The sequence below is a fragment of the Macaca mulatta genome, chromosome 15, assembly GCF_049350105.2.
Source record: "Macaca mulatta isolate MMU2019108-1 chromosome 15, T2T-MMU8v2.0, whole genome shotgun sequence".
Lineage (NCBI taxonomy): Eukaryota > Metazoa > Chordata > Mammalia > Primates > Cercopithecidae > Macaca > Macaca mulatta.
Window position 1 is genome coordinate 128710830 of NC_133420.1, and position 15888 is coordinate 128726717.

Here is a 15888-nt window from a genome sequence, read left to right on the forward strand (position 1 = left end):
CCCCTGTCCTGGATATTTCTCCAAGAAGTCCTAGTTCTCTTTATTGGAGAATGGTATCAGAAACTAAGATCTGGGTGCTAGGTGTGCTTACTTCTAAGACCCTCTCAGCTGACAAACCAAGATACAGTGTGTGTGTGTGTGTGTGTGTGTGTATACACACACGTGTATACATACAAGCATATGTACATATGTGTGTATATATAGACACACACGTGTATACATACAAGCATATGTACATATGTGTATACATATGTGTATATGCATCTGTGTACATACATATGTATACACACATATATGTGCATATGCGCACATGTGTGTGTGCATATGTGTGAGCACGTGTGCATGTGCATATGTGTGCACATATGTGCGCGTGCACGTGTGTGTGCATTGTGTATGTGTTCATGTGTGTGCATGTGTGTGCGTGTATGTGCATGTGTATGTACATATATACATCTATACACATATACGTATATGCACATGTGTACATGTACACACACTAACCCTTTGAAACACACATCTGTAATTATTTCCATATGCAACAATCCATATCTATATTAAGCTATTTCACTTTGATACTCATAAGTTTTATTCTCGGCTGGGATACACTGCAGGTGGGAAATGGGGAAGCCACTAATGGAACTTAAAAGAAAAGGTACCAGTTTACAGATTTTCTTATATTTCTGTCTAATCTAAAAACAGAAATTTATTGAAAGTTAATATAATAAATTTATGTTTTAAATATACTTGAAAACTTTGCATACAGTAAGTGACATGTGAAGATCGAATTCAAAAAAAGTCATTCTCTCTCTCACTTGAGATACAGATTTATCTAGAAGCTTCCAGTCATTTATTTTCTTACCTGTAAAATGAGAATAAAGAGCTTCTCATCCCAGCCTGAGAACTTAGTGGGTATAACTGATAATATTCTGCCATTCAGGAACAAATATGTAGAAACTATTTTAGTTTTAATAAATGTAGACTCTGTTCCCGGGAGGAATAAGCTCTAGCTAATTATGTTTTTCAGGCAACTGTAAAATGTTACATTTTCACACAATTATATTCATAAAGTATTGTGATCTTGACAATTACTATTCATTTATATCACTAAGAAGTTATTTCTGTCTAGCAAACTGGCATTCCTTACTCATTTTAAAGTCCTTAACATATCCAAACAATTACCAGGACATCCTGAGATGTATTCTGCAGCCAAGGGAGTGTTGAGAGACACCTGGTGCTCCTTCACAACTGACTGTATATAAAATTCCCCACCCCAGAAAAAGGGGAAAAAAAGAGAAAACATCTTTTTAGGATTTGTTTTTTAAAATAACTTTTCTTATCCTCAGAAGACTGCACAAATGGCATTAATATACTAAGGCGTATTCCCAAACTTCCAAGGATACAGTTTAAACATCTGCTGTGATCATATAGTTTATTGAATTATCAGAAAATGAGATATCAAGAGTAAAATTACCCTTTGAAGGAGCAAAATGTGCCCAAGGACCTCTTTAATTTCTTTACAGAAACTATCATTTATCCATAAGTACTCAACACCTTTACATGTCATTTAATTCACCAGTCTAATCTCTTTCTTTGCAGTGAGCACTCAGGAGAAAGTCATGTTTGAGGCCACAAATATTTCTTCCAAATTCTGTCAATAGTTCCTTCTTCCTCATTATTCTAGTTCAAAAATGAAATATCTAGGAGTATAAAAACTACAATTTCCTAGGTAAATATTCAGATAGCATATTGTTAAATCGTATTGAAATCCCCATCTTTAATAATTTCAAGAAGTGTGAAGATACAATAAGAACATCTGTTTCATTCTTTCACAGTCTCCAAAAAATATCTAATAAGTTATTCTATAAATAAATCACTATGCTTTTGTACTGATGTAAGTTTGCACCAACCCTGCAATTTCCCAATGGCTGCCTCAGACTCTAACAGAAATAAGACAGGAAGTGAACTCATTCTGAGCAGGGTGGGAGACCAGAACAGGAGGTAAGATTAGAGGAAAGGAATGAATAATTAGAGCTCAAAGTCAAAGTGAGGCTTTAAAAAACTGTACCTGCAAGGTGTTTGGGGGGATGAATTGAGGGAGACATGGAAGCCGTTGCCGAAGACCACCGCTTCAATTAAGGAAATCCAACGCTATAAAAGAAGGCTCTCAAACCCAGCTAACAGAGGTCAACGTTCCTCATCCAAGCTCTGCAATAATTACCATATTGAATGCAGTACTTTGGCACAAATAGGTAAAATACGGAGGAATCAATAAAGTTTGATTTTAAAATTCTCAAATTAAAAAAAATCTGAACAACTGTTGGAGGAAGAACAATAAGAAAAGGATTTTTAAAAATCTGAACAACTGTTGGAGGAAGGGCTGCCTAAATGTACCCTCTAGAAAACGATGCCTCATCAACTCCTCTTCCTCGAACTAAAACCCAGGGGTCTTTCTGGTACCACACACCAAGAATCACGGCCAAAGAAGCCAGTGTGCAGTCTCAGAGGACTATTATGCTCCTCCGAAATAGGTCTTTTGTATGCTTTGGGCGGGGGGGTGTCACATTACGTGAAAACTGACAAAAGTCAGGGAGGCATAGCTGCCAATAGACAGGTACGGTAAGAAATGCACAAAGCAGAGCTGGCTTTATCTGAAAGCACTTTGCCAGGCTTCACACCAACCCAACTTCATGGCAGTCTGGTGTCTCAAGGGACTATGAAGGAACGTTAAGGAAGTACTCACTTGGAGACGTATCACTCCCATCTACAGCACTCCCACTAGCAGAGATCTCAATGGAGAGCAAGGCTCAGGATTTCAGCGTTAAGCTTGCCTTTCAATCTCTTAACTCAGAAATAGGAGGGCTTAATAATCTTTTCATCCTGACTTAAGGGAGCTAATCCTATTAAGGGTTTAGCATGCCTGGGAGTTTACCTGCTTCACTGCAGGTCTAAGGATTTGAGGCTACTGGGGTCCTGTCACAGAAGACACAGGAGCCTCTCTGCAGAACCGGTCTCATGTTTGAAAGCATCCCTGCAGCGTACAAGATTAACAGGCACGGGGCTTCGAAGCGCTCAGATAACCTACCTGCCACTCTGGTCTGAGGTCCATGTAACTGATCGCCCTTCGGGTTTAGTTTTGTACCATATCCTGATAGCATGAGGAAAGTCAGTAGCTGTCTGAGCCCCTGTCTTCCTGATCTGTAAGCTCCAAGTGTCAGTGTCAAAGAGGAGTTCCCCACAGCCAGCAGCCTGGCTGCAACGAGCATAATAGTCTAACTGCTCCCTCCAGCGATTTGCAGGCAAAGTCACAAGTTCACGTACAATCTGATTCCTGAGCTCCTCAGAAACAACAGTGAGCTCGGGAGACCTTGTAAATTTTTCCATACCTGGCACAGCAGCCACATCCACCTCCTCGACTTTTAACACAGATAAATCACAGCAGTCCAACACTAGCAAAAACTCCTCACTCCCATGATTCCCTGTGTCACAGCAGCGCTTCGAGCTAGAAATCCCAGCAGCATGTTCCTGGTTGTCATGGTTACCATCTTTATCAGAAGTATCTTTTTCCCCTTTACTACAGATTGCACAATCATTATATTCCATTTCAGATGAGAAGGTCATTGCATTTGTCACAGGAACATGGCAGGGCTCAGGCATCCCCAATTTGCAGCCTTTGTTTGACTCTGATTGGCAGGCTTCCTCGACAGAGCGATTCTGTTTCTTGAATCTGTCTCCGTCCTCAAGGAAAAGCACTATGGTCCCCTCAATGACTTGACTTTCAAAATCCACATCCAAATCCAGCACATAGTGCTTCACAAGTATGTGGCTGGTGTTGGCCATGAGAGGCAGGTCATCTCCGGCAGGGTCCAGCTGCATGTCCATGATGTGGTTTACTGTTTGAGAGATTTGTTAAAATCTCAGATGGGGCTTCCTATCTGCCTTAATCTTCCAGAATCATAAATAGCTGCTTATCAAAAAACAACTGATGTCACAGATTATGGTTCCACAACTTTCAGTCTCCTGGCAAAAAAGGAAAGCACAATTAGACAAAATTCCAAATAAGACCTAAGTGCTCCCGCAACTGCTGCTCCTGCAAGTTGACCACCATCCTAAATAATCCCCCAAGTGGTGGATGCCATGGCCACCGTCCTAAATAATCCCCCAAGTGGTGGATGCCGTGGCCACCGTCCTAAATAATCCCCCAAGTGGTGGATGCTCGTGGCTGGAAGGCTGACTAATCTTTTTTACTGACATGAAAGAAAGCTGCATTATGGGTTTCTAAAAATATTTCAATTACCAAGTGGATGGCACGGGCCTCCACAAAGCCAGAAGAAGCATGCTCCAATGAGAAATGTCCTTCTTTTAGAAAACAGCAATTGTTATGCAAAAGTGTAACCCAGCATCACTGTGCCTATGGTCTTAAAAGATATTAAATGTATCCCTTCTAATTTTGTGCATCAAAAGATAAGTGATTGTTTTTCCACTGTGATTCCAAGTAACAAGTGTGAATGAAGGCTAAATGGCCCCATACATTTTATTCTTTGAGAGTAATAATTTAATACATACAATGTAACTCCAGGGATTAATGTACTTTTCACATTAGGACTGCTCTCATATCAGCACTTCCAGTAAATTACAGGAAAATGAGCCAATTTACCAGGAGTGCATTCTAAGTATTCCTTTGAGATTGTTCATGGAGATTTTTCAAATTTATAGTTAAATACTCAAGGTATATCATTACATCTTAATAGCTGAAAACCCATTAACATTCTGGGTAATAGCCTTCTTGTGGCAAGCAAAAGGTCTTCTCACTTGGAAAAAAAAAGAAGCATGCAAATACCTACAAAAGGAAGGAGAGAAATTAAAATGTAGAAACAGATGTTACAATAAAATGCACACATTCTTCATAAAAGTTCTGAATCAAAATGTATTCTTATTGTATACTAGCAATCTGGCTAAAAGAAAAATTATTTGAAATTATTTCAGTCCCTGTTGTGTACCTAATTTCTTTCAGCATATGCTCTTCTTATTCTTTTACCAAAACCAGAAAAGAAATGGCAGGGGAACAGAAAGAAAAACTCTGACAGAGTAGATATATTTAAAATAATTTTTGTATTTCTAAATATCAGGAGGCATTCTTTCAACAACTACAAAACACTTGAATTTTCAAGTAAATCAAGCCCTCCCTTTGTATCCTAACTCCTCCTCACTGTTTTATCTGCATCTCTACTAGACCCTTTTATTTCCTTTCCTTCTAGAATCTCATTCTTGGTTAATATCCCATTGATTTTCACTTTATACCTCTCCACAGACTAGCTCCTCTTCAAAATCTCACCTAACCTTAAAAAATCCTGTCTCCTGCAGCCTTGTACAATCAGTTTCTATCTACTTTTCCAGTCATAGAGGCAACATTCCCTTGCATCCTTGTCCTCTAGCCAAAGGGCCTACTCAAAACACTGCTTCCTGAAGAGGACCTGACTCTAGGCCGACGTGCCTTTTGGACTGACCCATGTGCTGGACATGGAGTGCTCCTGCTCCTGCCCTCCCACCGCCACCTGCCAAATCCTGTTCTTCTCCATGTCCCGGTTTAAGTGCGACACCTCCTGAAACCCTTCCCTGGTCCTCGCTCCTCCCCCACTGCACTGTGTGCGGCACACTTTCAGTGCAATAGGAGTAGAGAGAAAGCAAGGATGCAAAGAAGAGTTTGAATTTACTTTATGGAGAAGCTGGTATTTCCCTTGGTCCTAGAAAAGTCAATGAGCACAGGGGATAAGCCAGAGTATTTTCTGTCCTGTCATTTTGAATAATAACCTTCAATAAAGCCGTGGCTATTTCTATGTAATGAGAAACAGTGATCTTAAACCTTCATTCTGATGGTGCCTGTGGCTGCGAACATACAGTATTTTGTTGACTGGGCATCTTTTAAAAAACTTGTTTGATTAAAAGCCCGGAATACACACACACTCACACACACACAGAACGAAAACAGGCATCAGTGAGACAAAGGTCAATTTAGTGGCTGGCTAAACTATCATATGCAGAGAAAACAGTTTAGCACTTTTAACATTATAGATATAATTATTTATTGTCCAACTCTAACAGATTCCTAAATTCACTTCTAAAAATTTGTATAATTTAGGTATAAAACACATTCTACAGAACAGTTCTCACCACTTTTGTTCCTGGTGGCAGAGAATGAGGCTGCCCTAGGGCCCCACCCACTCAAGCCTGTTAGCAGAACCACTGTTACGAAAAGCCACGGCTGGCCTTCCAGTGGCTAACCACAGCCGCCTCTAAAATCAGTGCACTACGTGGCATGTGTCTTAAGTGATGAAACGTTTGTCACCTGACAATCCATTGGTTCTCTTTAGCGGATTCTTCCACATACTCTCCATAGAAGCAATTCTAACACCTTTAACTTTCCAATTCCATGCTTGCTGTCATTCTCAGCTGAGGATTTGGCCCCCTGCTTTGCTGAGATAATTCTGAATCTCTGCAGCTCAACCATACCTCAAAGTATCATTAGCTGTTCATAAGTATTACCTTCTCTTGATTCAGAGGGAACAATATCCCTTCTCACCAAAGCTTGTTTAGTTTATTCTGCCCCACTGAATCCCAACTTCTGGGGTTTTGAGAGAGCCAAATAAATAGCACATTCCTCTCCCATCCAGATTCTGAATGTAGCAAAAAATAAGATATGGCAAAGGCAGGCCGAAATATCGCCATTACTACAGATGAAGGCTAAACTGGAGAACATGGCTTACTGTGAGAGCCAAAGGTAGCTGGAAACTGAATCCCCAAATTAGGTTTATCAACATGGTCACAGGCAATGCTTCCAGAAGGAGAGGTGGCCTCCCTCAGGTAAGATTTAAGGCCTGGAGGAAGAGAGAGTGGCTCTCTGCGGTCAGGATTGTTGCCCAAATGCAAAAGGGAGGAGATGAGCAGAGCACATCCTGTTTCTTCTTCCCAAATTTATCAGACTAAGTCACTCCAGCTCCCTTAGGATAAAGGCACTGGGATCAGGAGTGTTACACTGACTGAACTCCCCCAGCAAGGAAGGAAACATGAGAAGTGGGGAAGAAGTGTTCTCTCAACACCATCCCCTTCTACTTACTTGAACCCTGTTTCATTTGACATTTTTCTCTTGCCAACATTTTATCCCCCTCAATGATTACACCCTGTTCTGAACATTCAAACATCCCTAGGGTTGCAGGCTCAAGCAATCCTCCTTCCTCAGCCTCCCAAGTAGCTGGGACCATAGGTACGTGCCACCACACTCATCTAACTTTTTAAAGTTTTGTAGAGATGAGGTCTTGCCATGTTGCCCAGACTGGTCTTGCACTCTTCAGCTCAGGCAATCTGCCTACCTCAGCCCCCCAAAGTGCTGAGATTACAGGTGTGAGCCATCACAACCAGCCTTAGGGTTGCCATCTTTTTTCTTTTTTTTTTTTGAGACAGAGTCTCGCTCTGTCACCCAGGCTGGAGTGCAGTGACGCGATCTCGGCTCACTGCAAGCTCTGCCTCCTGGGTTCACGCCATTCTCCTGCCTCAGCCTCCCGAGTAGCTGGGACTACAGGCACCTGCCACCACACTCGGCTAATTTTTTTGTATTTTTGGTAGAGACGGGGTTCCGCCGTGTTAGCCGGGATGGTCTCGATCTCCTGACCTCGTGATCTGCCCAGCTCGGCCTCCCAAAGTGCTGGGATTACAGGCGTGAGCCACCGCGCCCGGCCCAGGGTTGCCATCTTTAAAAACAATCAACAACTTCATTTGGCCTACTTTAAGTCATCTTTATTTCACTGAACTTTGGAACTGAAAAATTCCTTAGGGCTCACTCAATCCAACTCTCTAATTTTACAAATGAAGACAGTGAGTCCCAGACAGGCAAAGCAATTTGCTCAAGGTCACCCAGTTCTTTTTGTTTGCCGTGAACAGAACATTTTCCACCTGCTGAGGCTTTTCCTGGGAACTCTCATCCCCAGGTCTCATGGCCATCTCCTTCATACTGTCTAAGTCATAAGACAAATGTCACCTCTAAGTCTCCCTTCCATATCTTCCTTCGACCTTCTTTATCTTCTTCAAGTTATGCAGACTAGTAAGCAATTCTTATTGCAATAGCTTGGGGGGCAAAGGAGAACTTTTAAGCCAGCCCCAGAAGATTCTGAAGATTCTGTCACTCCTGCATGGTTTCCAACCTAAATAATGTATACATAAGTCTATTAGTTGTTGCTTATTTGCCTATGTCTTACTTGTCTTAGATGCATGGATGACCTAAATCATCTTTCTCTCTGCAAGTACGTAACGCTCACTGACGTCAGTCAGGGTCACAGCCCCACATTTAGGGAAAAACTGAACTGCCTGTGGTTGCAAATGCATGTATGTGGCCACACTGCAAGGTCTCTCTCAGCAAATGGAAACCATATTTCTAAGCAGTCCGTCGACTTCAGCACTTTTGGCTATTATTGTGCTCCAATTCAAAATGCTAGCCTGTCTCACTGAAGCATTTTTCCATTCTCTGTCACAAGCCATAACATATAAAAGTCCCCCTTATAAAAACCAACGGTTAGTTTCCAGTGGCTAACCATCGCTGCATCTAAAATAAGTGTGCTAAAAAAAAAAGAAAAAGAAAATAAGTGTGCTATGTGGTATGTATTTTAAATGCTTAAATGATTGTCTCGGCAGCACCATTAAAGGCTTTGAAAGGATTAGCGTACAGTAATATTTTTCTTAAGGGGGAAGAGGATCACATACTAAACAGAGCTATGGCGCAGAGAAGAAACTGCTCTGCCATTCTCAGCCATCCAAAGTGGAATGCACCCATTTACGAATGTGGGATATAACCTCTGTAACGCCGTCCCCAATCCCCCCAACGAAAAAAAATTTCATTCTCCTTTCAAGCTACAAAGCAACGTGTATCCTCATGACTCTTGAACTTATCCTGGCTCATTTTATAGTTACCTCCATCCTCCAATGCTCTAAAAATTCCTTGTAACTCCTGAATCATTTTTGCGTTCATGACCAGGTTAAGTGGAGTATCCTCAACACAGCAGGTTCTCAATAAATATTTGTGGAATTGCCATCCAAAGGCTTTTGTGATTTCAACGTCTAGTTAGTTATACAACAGGGATTCCAGCTTGTGTACTCTATAGTCTAGTGCTAAGTTACTGCTTAACAAACATCTCCCTCCAGACATCTCATTTTTTCTTCTCAGGATACACCTGTGCCTCTTTTTATGCCACATCTTTTTACTTGTAAGCAACTGGGGGAAAGGAGAACTTATTTTTGCATATATGCTTATTCTACAACATAGAGCACACTGTGAGTAATTACTAAATATTTAATTCCACTGATTACCTGACCAGAGAATGACAGCTTTCTGCTATTCCATTATTTAGGATATGCCAATTGCTCTTAATAACAGCCAGTGTACTTGCTGAAATACACTGTTTCTGGGCACAATTCTTCACACAATCAAATGCATATAGTCACAGGAACATAGTTTACTACTGTGAAATTCAATAATTTCAGAATTAGAAGGAAACTTAGAAGTTCAAATATACTGTTTTGTGTTTATAAATGTCACACTGACATACTATTCTGCAACTTCTTTCACTCAATGGTTCTGAGATATAGACATGCTGATGTATATAAATCTGTCTCTTTTAACTGCTGTTTAGTGCTCCCACATGAATATTCTATAATTTATCCATACATTCCCCTACTGATAGATATTTAAGTTATTTGAAAATTTTCTTCATTACAAATGATGCTGCAATGAGCCTCGTACGCACACCTCTTAGCTGCACCCGCAGGTAAAACGACGTGGCACAAAAAGAGGCACAGGTGTATCCTGAGAAGAAAAAACGAGATGTCTCGAAATTCCATTTTGCCTGATGTTAATATTGTCATACCTACTTTCTTTTGGTTTGCTTTTTCCTGGCACATCTTTCAATCTCTTTTATTTTTAAGTGCTCTGGACTCTTTTTGCCTTGGCTGTCTTTTTAAAACAACATTTGACTGGCTATTTTAAAAATATAATTATCATTTTTAATGACTGAAATGAATTTCTTTAAATTTATCACAATTACAGTTGTAATAGCACCATCTCAATCAACACGTTTTGTTTTCTATCTCCCGTGATTTTGTTTCTTAGCTTTATTTTTCTGCTTTTTATTGAATTTTTCTACATTCTGTTTTCCCCTCCACTGTTTCATAACTTACACAATCAATGCCTTTAATATGCCTACTTAAAGTCAATCTCAAACAACCTTCCAAACAAAATAAGGACCTTGGAAAGTTTTATCACCAGTCTTCCCTCTTCCTTACTCCATACCAGCTTCCATATTATTGTTGCTATTATCTTAGTATCACATTGTTTGTTAAAACTCCACCCAACTTTTTTAAAGTCAATATTCATTTGTATTTACAAATATATTCACCAGCTTCCTTACTCTTGATAATTTATACATTCCACTCCTTCCTTCTGGGTCCAATTTTATTCTACTTGCTGCATGACAAATTACTTTGTAGCTTCAAACAGCAACCATTTAATTCCATTCTACAGGTCATGAATGTGGGTCGCAGTCAGCTGGAGGAATCTGTTACCCGATGGCCCTCAGGTGGAGGACGGACTTGTCTGGAGGGTCTGATGCCCAGAGAGGCTGCTTAAACTTATTTAAATAAACTTATTTAAATTTAAATAAAGCTTATTTAACACTGAGATCTTGGAATGGTTGGACATCTTCTATGGTAGCAGGCAGCCCCCAGCATGAGCATCCCAAAAACCAGTTGAAAACTGCATGGCCTCTTCTGACCTAGCCTCAAAGTCAACATGGTTATTATTTCTAATAGTCTATTGCTTTCAAGAGCAAACTCATAAGGCCAATACAGATTCAAGGAGAGGGGATCAGACTCCACCTTTTGATGGGGGAGTGGCAAGGTATATTGTAGAAAAGCATGGAAGATGGTAAATATTGTTATGGCCATTTTTGGAAAATACAATCTGCCACAATTTCCTTTTTACTTAAGTTTATCTTTAGTGATTATTTCAGGGGTCCATGGGTAACAAATTATTTTAACAGTTGTATGTTTGAAAATGTCTGTATCACATCCTCTCTACTGAGTGATCACTTAAGTGTTGACCTTTTGTTGATATTTTTAATTAACACTTTTTTACACTAGTTTACATTAATTAACACTAATTACAACTCCACTGTAACCTGGCATATCTTGTTGCTGATAAGAAAGAAGTTTGTTATTAGCTTGCATTTATTGATACGTATCTGCTCTTTCTCCCTGGTACCTGCATGTACGTGGGGGGATGTATGTGTATGTGAGAGAGAGACAGAGAAAGAAAGAGACTTGTGTGCCTGTGTGTGTGTGTTGTTTCTGAATACCTGAAGTGGAAGGGAGATTTCCTTATACTTCAGTGGATCACACTGACCAGAAGCCCACAGACGACGACATACCACGTAATGGTCCAGACCCACAATTCCTTTTGGTGAAGAAGTTTTCATGAGGCTGGGTGCAGTAGCTCGTGCTCGTAATTCCGGCACTTTGGGAGGCCAAGGCGGGAGGATGGCTTGAGCCCAGGAGTTCAAGACAAGCCCAGGTAACACAGGAAGACCTCTCTCTACAAATAACAGTTAGCCAGACATGGTGGTGTACACGCCTATAGTCCAGTTACTTAGGAGACTGAGGTGGGAGGATTGCTTGAGCCTGACAGGCCAAGACTACAGTGAGTTGTGATTGCGTCACTGTACTCCAGCCTGAGCAGCACAGCGAGACTCTTTCTGAAAAAAAAAAAGTTTTCATGGGTTCTATGTTCACTGTCTAAATGATGGGTTCAATAGAAGTCCAAACCTTAGCATCATGCAATATACCCTTGCAACAAACCTGCACATGTATCCCCTGGATCTAAAATTAAAATTTCAGTTGGAAAAAAAAAAAAGAAATTTTCATATAGGATATTCTTTGTTGTATAACATTAGAGGCACCGTAGCTATAGATTACCTTTTATTATCCCAGAAGCCCAGAGAGATGATTAAAGACGAGAGGTAAAGAATATGTGCAAAGAAAGAAGCCCAGATACACAGAAAGCTGGATTATATCACTCAATCAACAAATAATGTGGAATCTCTTCCATTCTGTCTTTGTCTAGTAACTCTCTGGACCCCATCATGTCCTCAATCAACAAATATGTGGAATCTCTTCCATTCTGTCTTTGTCTAGTAACTCTCCGGCCCCCATCATGTCCTCAAGGAAAACATCCCTGACTTCACTGATTAAGTCAAATTCCCCTGTTATTAGATTTTATAGTCATGTGCTTCTTAGTAGCACAACAAACACAGTTTTAGTTTTACATTTAGTTTTACATGTGTCTGTTTGATTATTTAACTAATATTATTCTGACCTCCCCTTAAATGAAAGGGAGTACCACTTCTGGTACTAGTGGAGTACCTTCTGGTAGACTAATCCTCCCACTGATAGTACTTATAAACTCTAGACAAAAAGACAAAATTTCTGAAGGCCCATGAAAGTGAGCAAAAAGCTGACAAGGGCTGTAGGGAGCCAACACGTGAAGAAGGGAATGGCATTGAGCTTCCTGCTTTATAGTTTTTCACTGGAGGGAAAACCCTACTTGGTGCCAGGCAAGGCAGTTAACTCATTTATGCCAGAGGTTGCAATTTTTTGTGTGTGAAAAATCAGACCTTGGGCCCAGTGCGGTGGCTCACGCCTGTAATCCCAGCACTTTGGGAGGCCGAGGTGGGTGGACCACGGGGTCAGGAGATCGAGACCAGCCTGGCTAACACGGTGAAACCCTGTCTCTACTAAAAATACAAAAAATTAGCCACGCGTGGTGGTGGGTGCCTATAGTCCCAGTTACTTGGGAGGCTGAGGCAGGAGAATGGCGTGAACCCAGGAGGCGGAGCTTGCAGTGAGCTGAGATAGCGCCACTGCACTCCAGCCTGGGCGACAGAGTGAGACTCCGTCTCAAAACAAAAGAAAAAGAAAAAGAAAAATCAGACCTTGGAGATGACCTTGAGCAGCAGGATATAAATAACTGCCACAAGCTTAGCGTTCCAATAATGGAACACTAGGCATAAATGGGTTAAAACTAAGATTGAAACCTGAAGGTTTTTTTTTTTTTTTTTTTTTTTTTTTGAGATGGAGTCTTGCTCTGTCGCCAGGCTGGAGTGCAGTGGCCCAATCTCGCTCACTGCAACCTCCGCCTCCCAGGTTCAAGTGATGCTCCTGCCTCAGCCTCCCCAGTGGCTGGGACCACAGGCGCCGCCACCGCGCCCGGCCAATTTTTTGTATTTTTAGTAGAGACAGGGTTTCACCGTGTTGGCCAGGATGGTCTCAATCTCCTGACCTCGTGATCCACCCACCTCGGCCTCCTAAAGTGCTGGGACTACAGGCGTGAGCCACCGCGCACAGCCGAAAACCTAAAGTCTTACTGGCTGAAGAATGAGAGACTAGAGTTCAAGACCAACACAGCAGCTGGAGAGAAAAGAAGGAAAACTTTAGGAAAGGTGATGTCTCCAAAGCAAGAGTCCTATATTCTGTATATAAACTCTGCCCAATTCCCTAATTGTCCCCTGAACCATGCATGTATGGGGGAGATCAAATGGCCTCCTTAAGGCAAAATGAACTCAACTAAACTGAGATTTTGGCTGCTCTCCACAGCAGCAAAGGTAAAGTTAGAAGTCTGAGTTCAGTCAAGTCAACTGTCTGTTAATACAAAACATCAGTATTCTTCAGAGGACCATAACAGAATCCAGAGTTTCTACAAAGTATCAATTACAATGTCTAAGATAAAATATAAAACTAGTAGACATAAAAGAAATAAGAAAACATGACCCAGACTCAAAGAAAAAGCAATTAGTAGAGACCAACCTGAGTGGACTCAAATATTAGAATTAACAGACAACGATTTTAAAGCAGCTATTCATATTATAATTAGACAAAAATGCTGTAATACATGAACTAAAAGGAAAACTCAGCAAAGAAATAGGAATTACCTTTTTAAAAAGGAAAAGAAAATTCCAGAACTGAAGAATACTATATTTAAGATAAAAACTTCACCGGATGGTTTTAACAGAAGATTAATGATTATAGAAGACAGTCAGTGAACCAGAAAATAGTTATATAGAAATTATCCAGTGTAAAGAACAGAAAAATGTGAAAAAGAATGAACAGGTACTTTTGGGACATGTAATTGGAGTCCAAGATGGACAGGCAAAAGAGAATGTGGTCCCAAAAAATACTTCAAAAAACAAGAAGCAGTGAGCACAACCGGCACCTAGATCTTGTTTCTAAATACCATTTTCCAACACGAGGAAACAGCCCTCCTTGGAGACATGGCTGATTCTCAAACTGGACAGGGAAAACACAAGATGGGTCTGAAGCATCACATGGACCCCTAAAGTAAAGAAGGAAACAGACAGACAAACAGAAGAAATGGACACAGGAACCAACCTGAAAGAACTTTCAATGCCCAAAGCTGGAACAATTTGAGTAAGAAAATAAATAATGATAGTATTGGATTAAACCCCAATAAAATGAGTATGTCTACTCTGATATACACAAATAATTAAATAAGTAACCATTTGTTTAAATTGGTTGAATAAATAATCATGAAGGGAGAGACCACATCTTCCTTATGGAAGAATTCCAAAAAATCGATGTAGATATTATCTCTTCAAAGACATAGAACTTAATTCCCTTCCCCTTGAATATAGGCCAAACTTAATTATTTGCTTCCAAGAAATAAGGAATGGAAAAGAAAAAATATTATGTTCACAGTAGAGAAATCTGACAGTTTAATCAAGTTGAATACCACCAGTGATAAGTCATATGGTATCATTATCCTCCGGTACGACGCAATGAGTAGGGTACCCTACCTGTGTCGTGTTCCTGAAACCTCAGTGTAAGCATGACGACACATCAGACAAACCCATACTGAGGGACATTCTAAAACACACCTAACCAGTACTCTTCAAAAGTGTGAAGGCTACAAAAAACAAGTAAAATCTGACAAAGTGTTAGAGAATGGAGGTGTACAGGAGATATGATAAAATGCAATGTGGTATCCTAGACTGGATCCTAAAACAAACAAACAAAAAGGACATTACTGGAAAAACTGTAGATAAAAGCATTATGCCAGTGCTACATTTTTAGTTTAACAAACATACCGTGATTATATGAACATGAAGAGAAGCTGGATGATGAGTTGGGAACTCCCTATACTATGTTTGCAACTTTTTGGTAAATCTGAAAGTATTTCAAAATAAACCATTTATTTAAAAATAGTTAAAATTTTCCAAATTTGGTGAGAGATACAAAGCTTCAAAAGTTTATTTACACAGGAAAAATATGAAGGAAAACACACCTAGGCACATCATTATCAAACTACTGAAAAACAAAACTAATCTTGAAAGTAGCCATTACGAAACGACATATTACCCACAGAAGAACGACGACACAGATGGCAGGTGGCTTCTTCTCAGAATGACCTGGATTCCCAGAGAAACAATGGAGGCCACAGAAACAGTGAAATGATACCTTTTAGGTGCAGAAAGAATGGGCAGGGGACAAATTTGCTTCAAATATATTAGTCCTGAAACCTTACTTCTATTATTAATTTATCAGAAAGTCCTTATTTCTGTGTGCTTAGCAAAATGGCAGCCCATTCCTGGTTAATTTATCCAAAGTTTTGAATGACTAGAGGCTGAAATAATTTTTACTTTATTCAAGATTGTAATTTCCTATTTTTTTAAATTTACTATTCTATTTCAAAACAAATACATTCTAAAACACTAACCATCCCTCCAAAATATCTACTGGCTTCCTCCTTCAGTAGAAATTCTCAAGAATATTGGTTTGGAC

The 15888-nt window shown here is 40.1% G+C and overlaps 1 protein-coding gene across 50 annotated transcripts in view; it reads right to left on the minus strand.

Moving 5' to 3' along the window:
* The window catches only part of AOPEP (aminopeptidase O (putative)), a 384021-nt gene that overhangs the window by 351698 nt on the left and 16435 nt on the right, over positions 1-15888 (minus strand). For all 50 annotated transcript variants that reach the window (XR_013405020.1, XR_013405031.1, XR_013405038.1 and 47 more), the window contains exon 2: positions 3083-4017. Coding sequence is in view for 13 of the 50 variants with exons in the window: in XM_077966537.1 (XP_077822663.1) it covers positions 3083-3879 (797 nt within the window). In the remaining 37 variants the exon portion in view is untranslated. The remainder of the gene's footprint in view (positions 1-3082; positions 4018-15888) is intronic.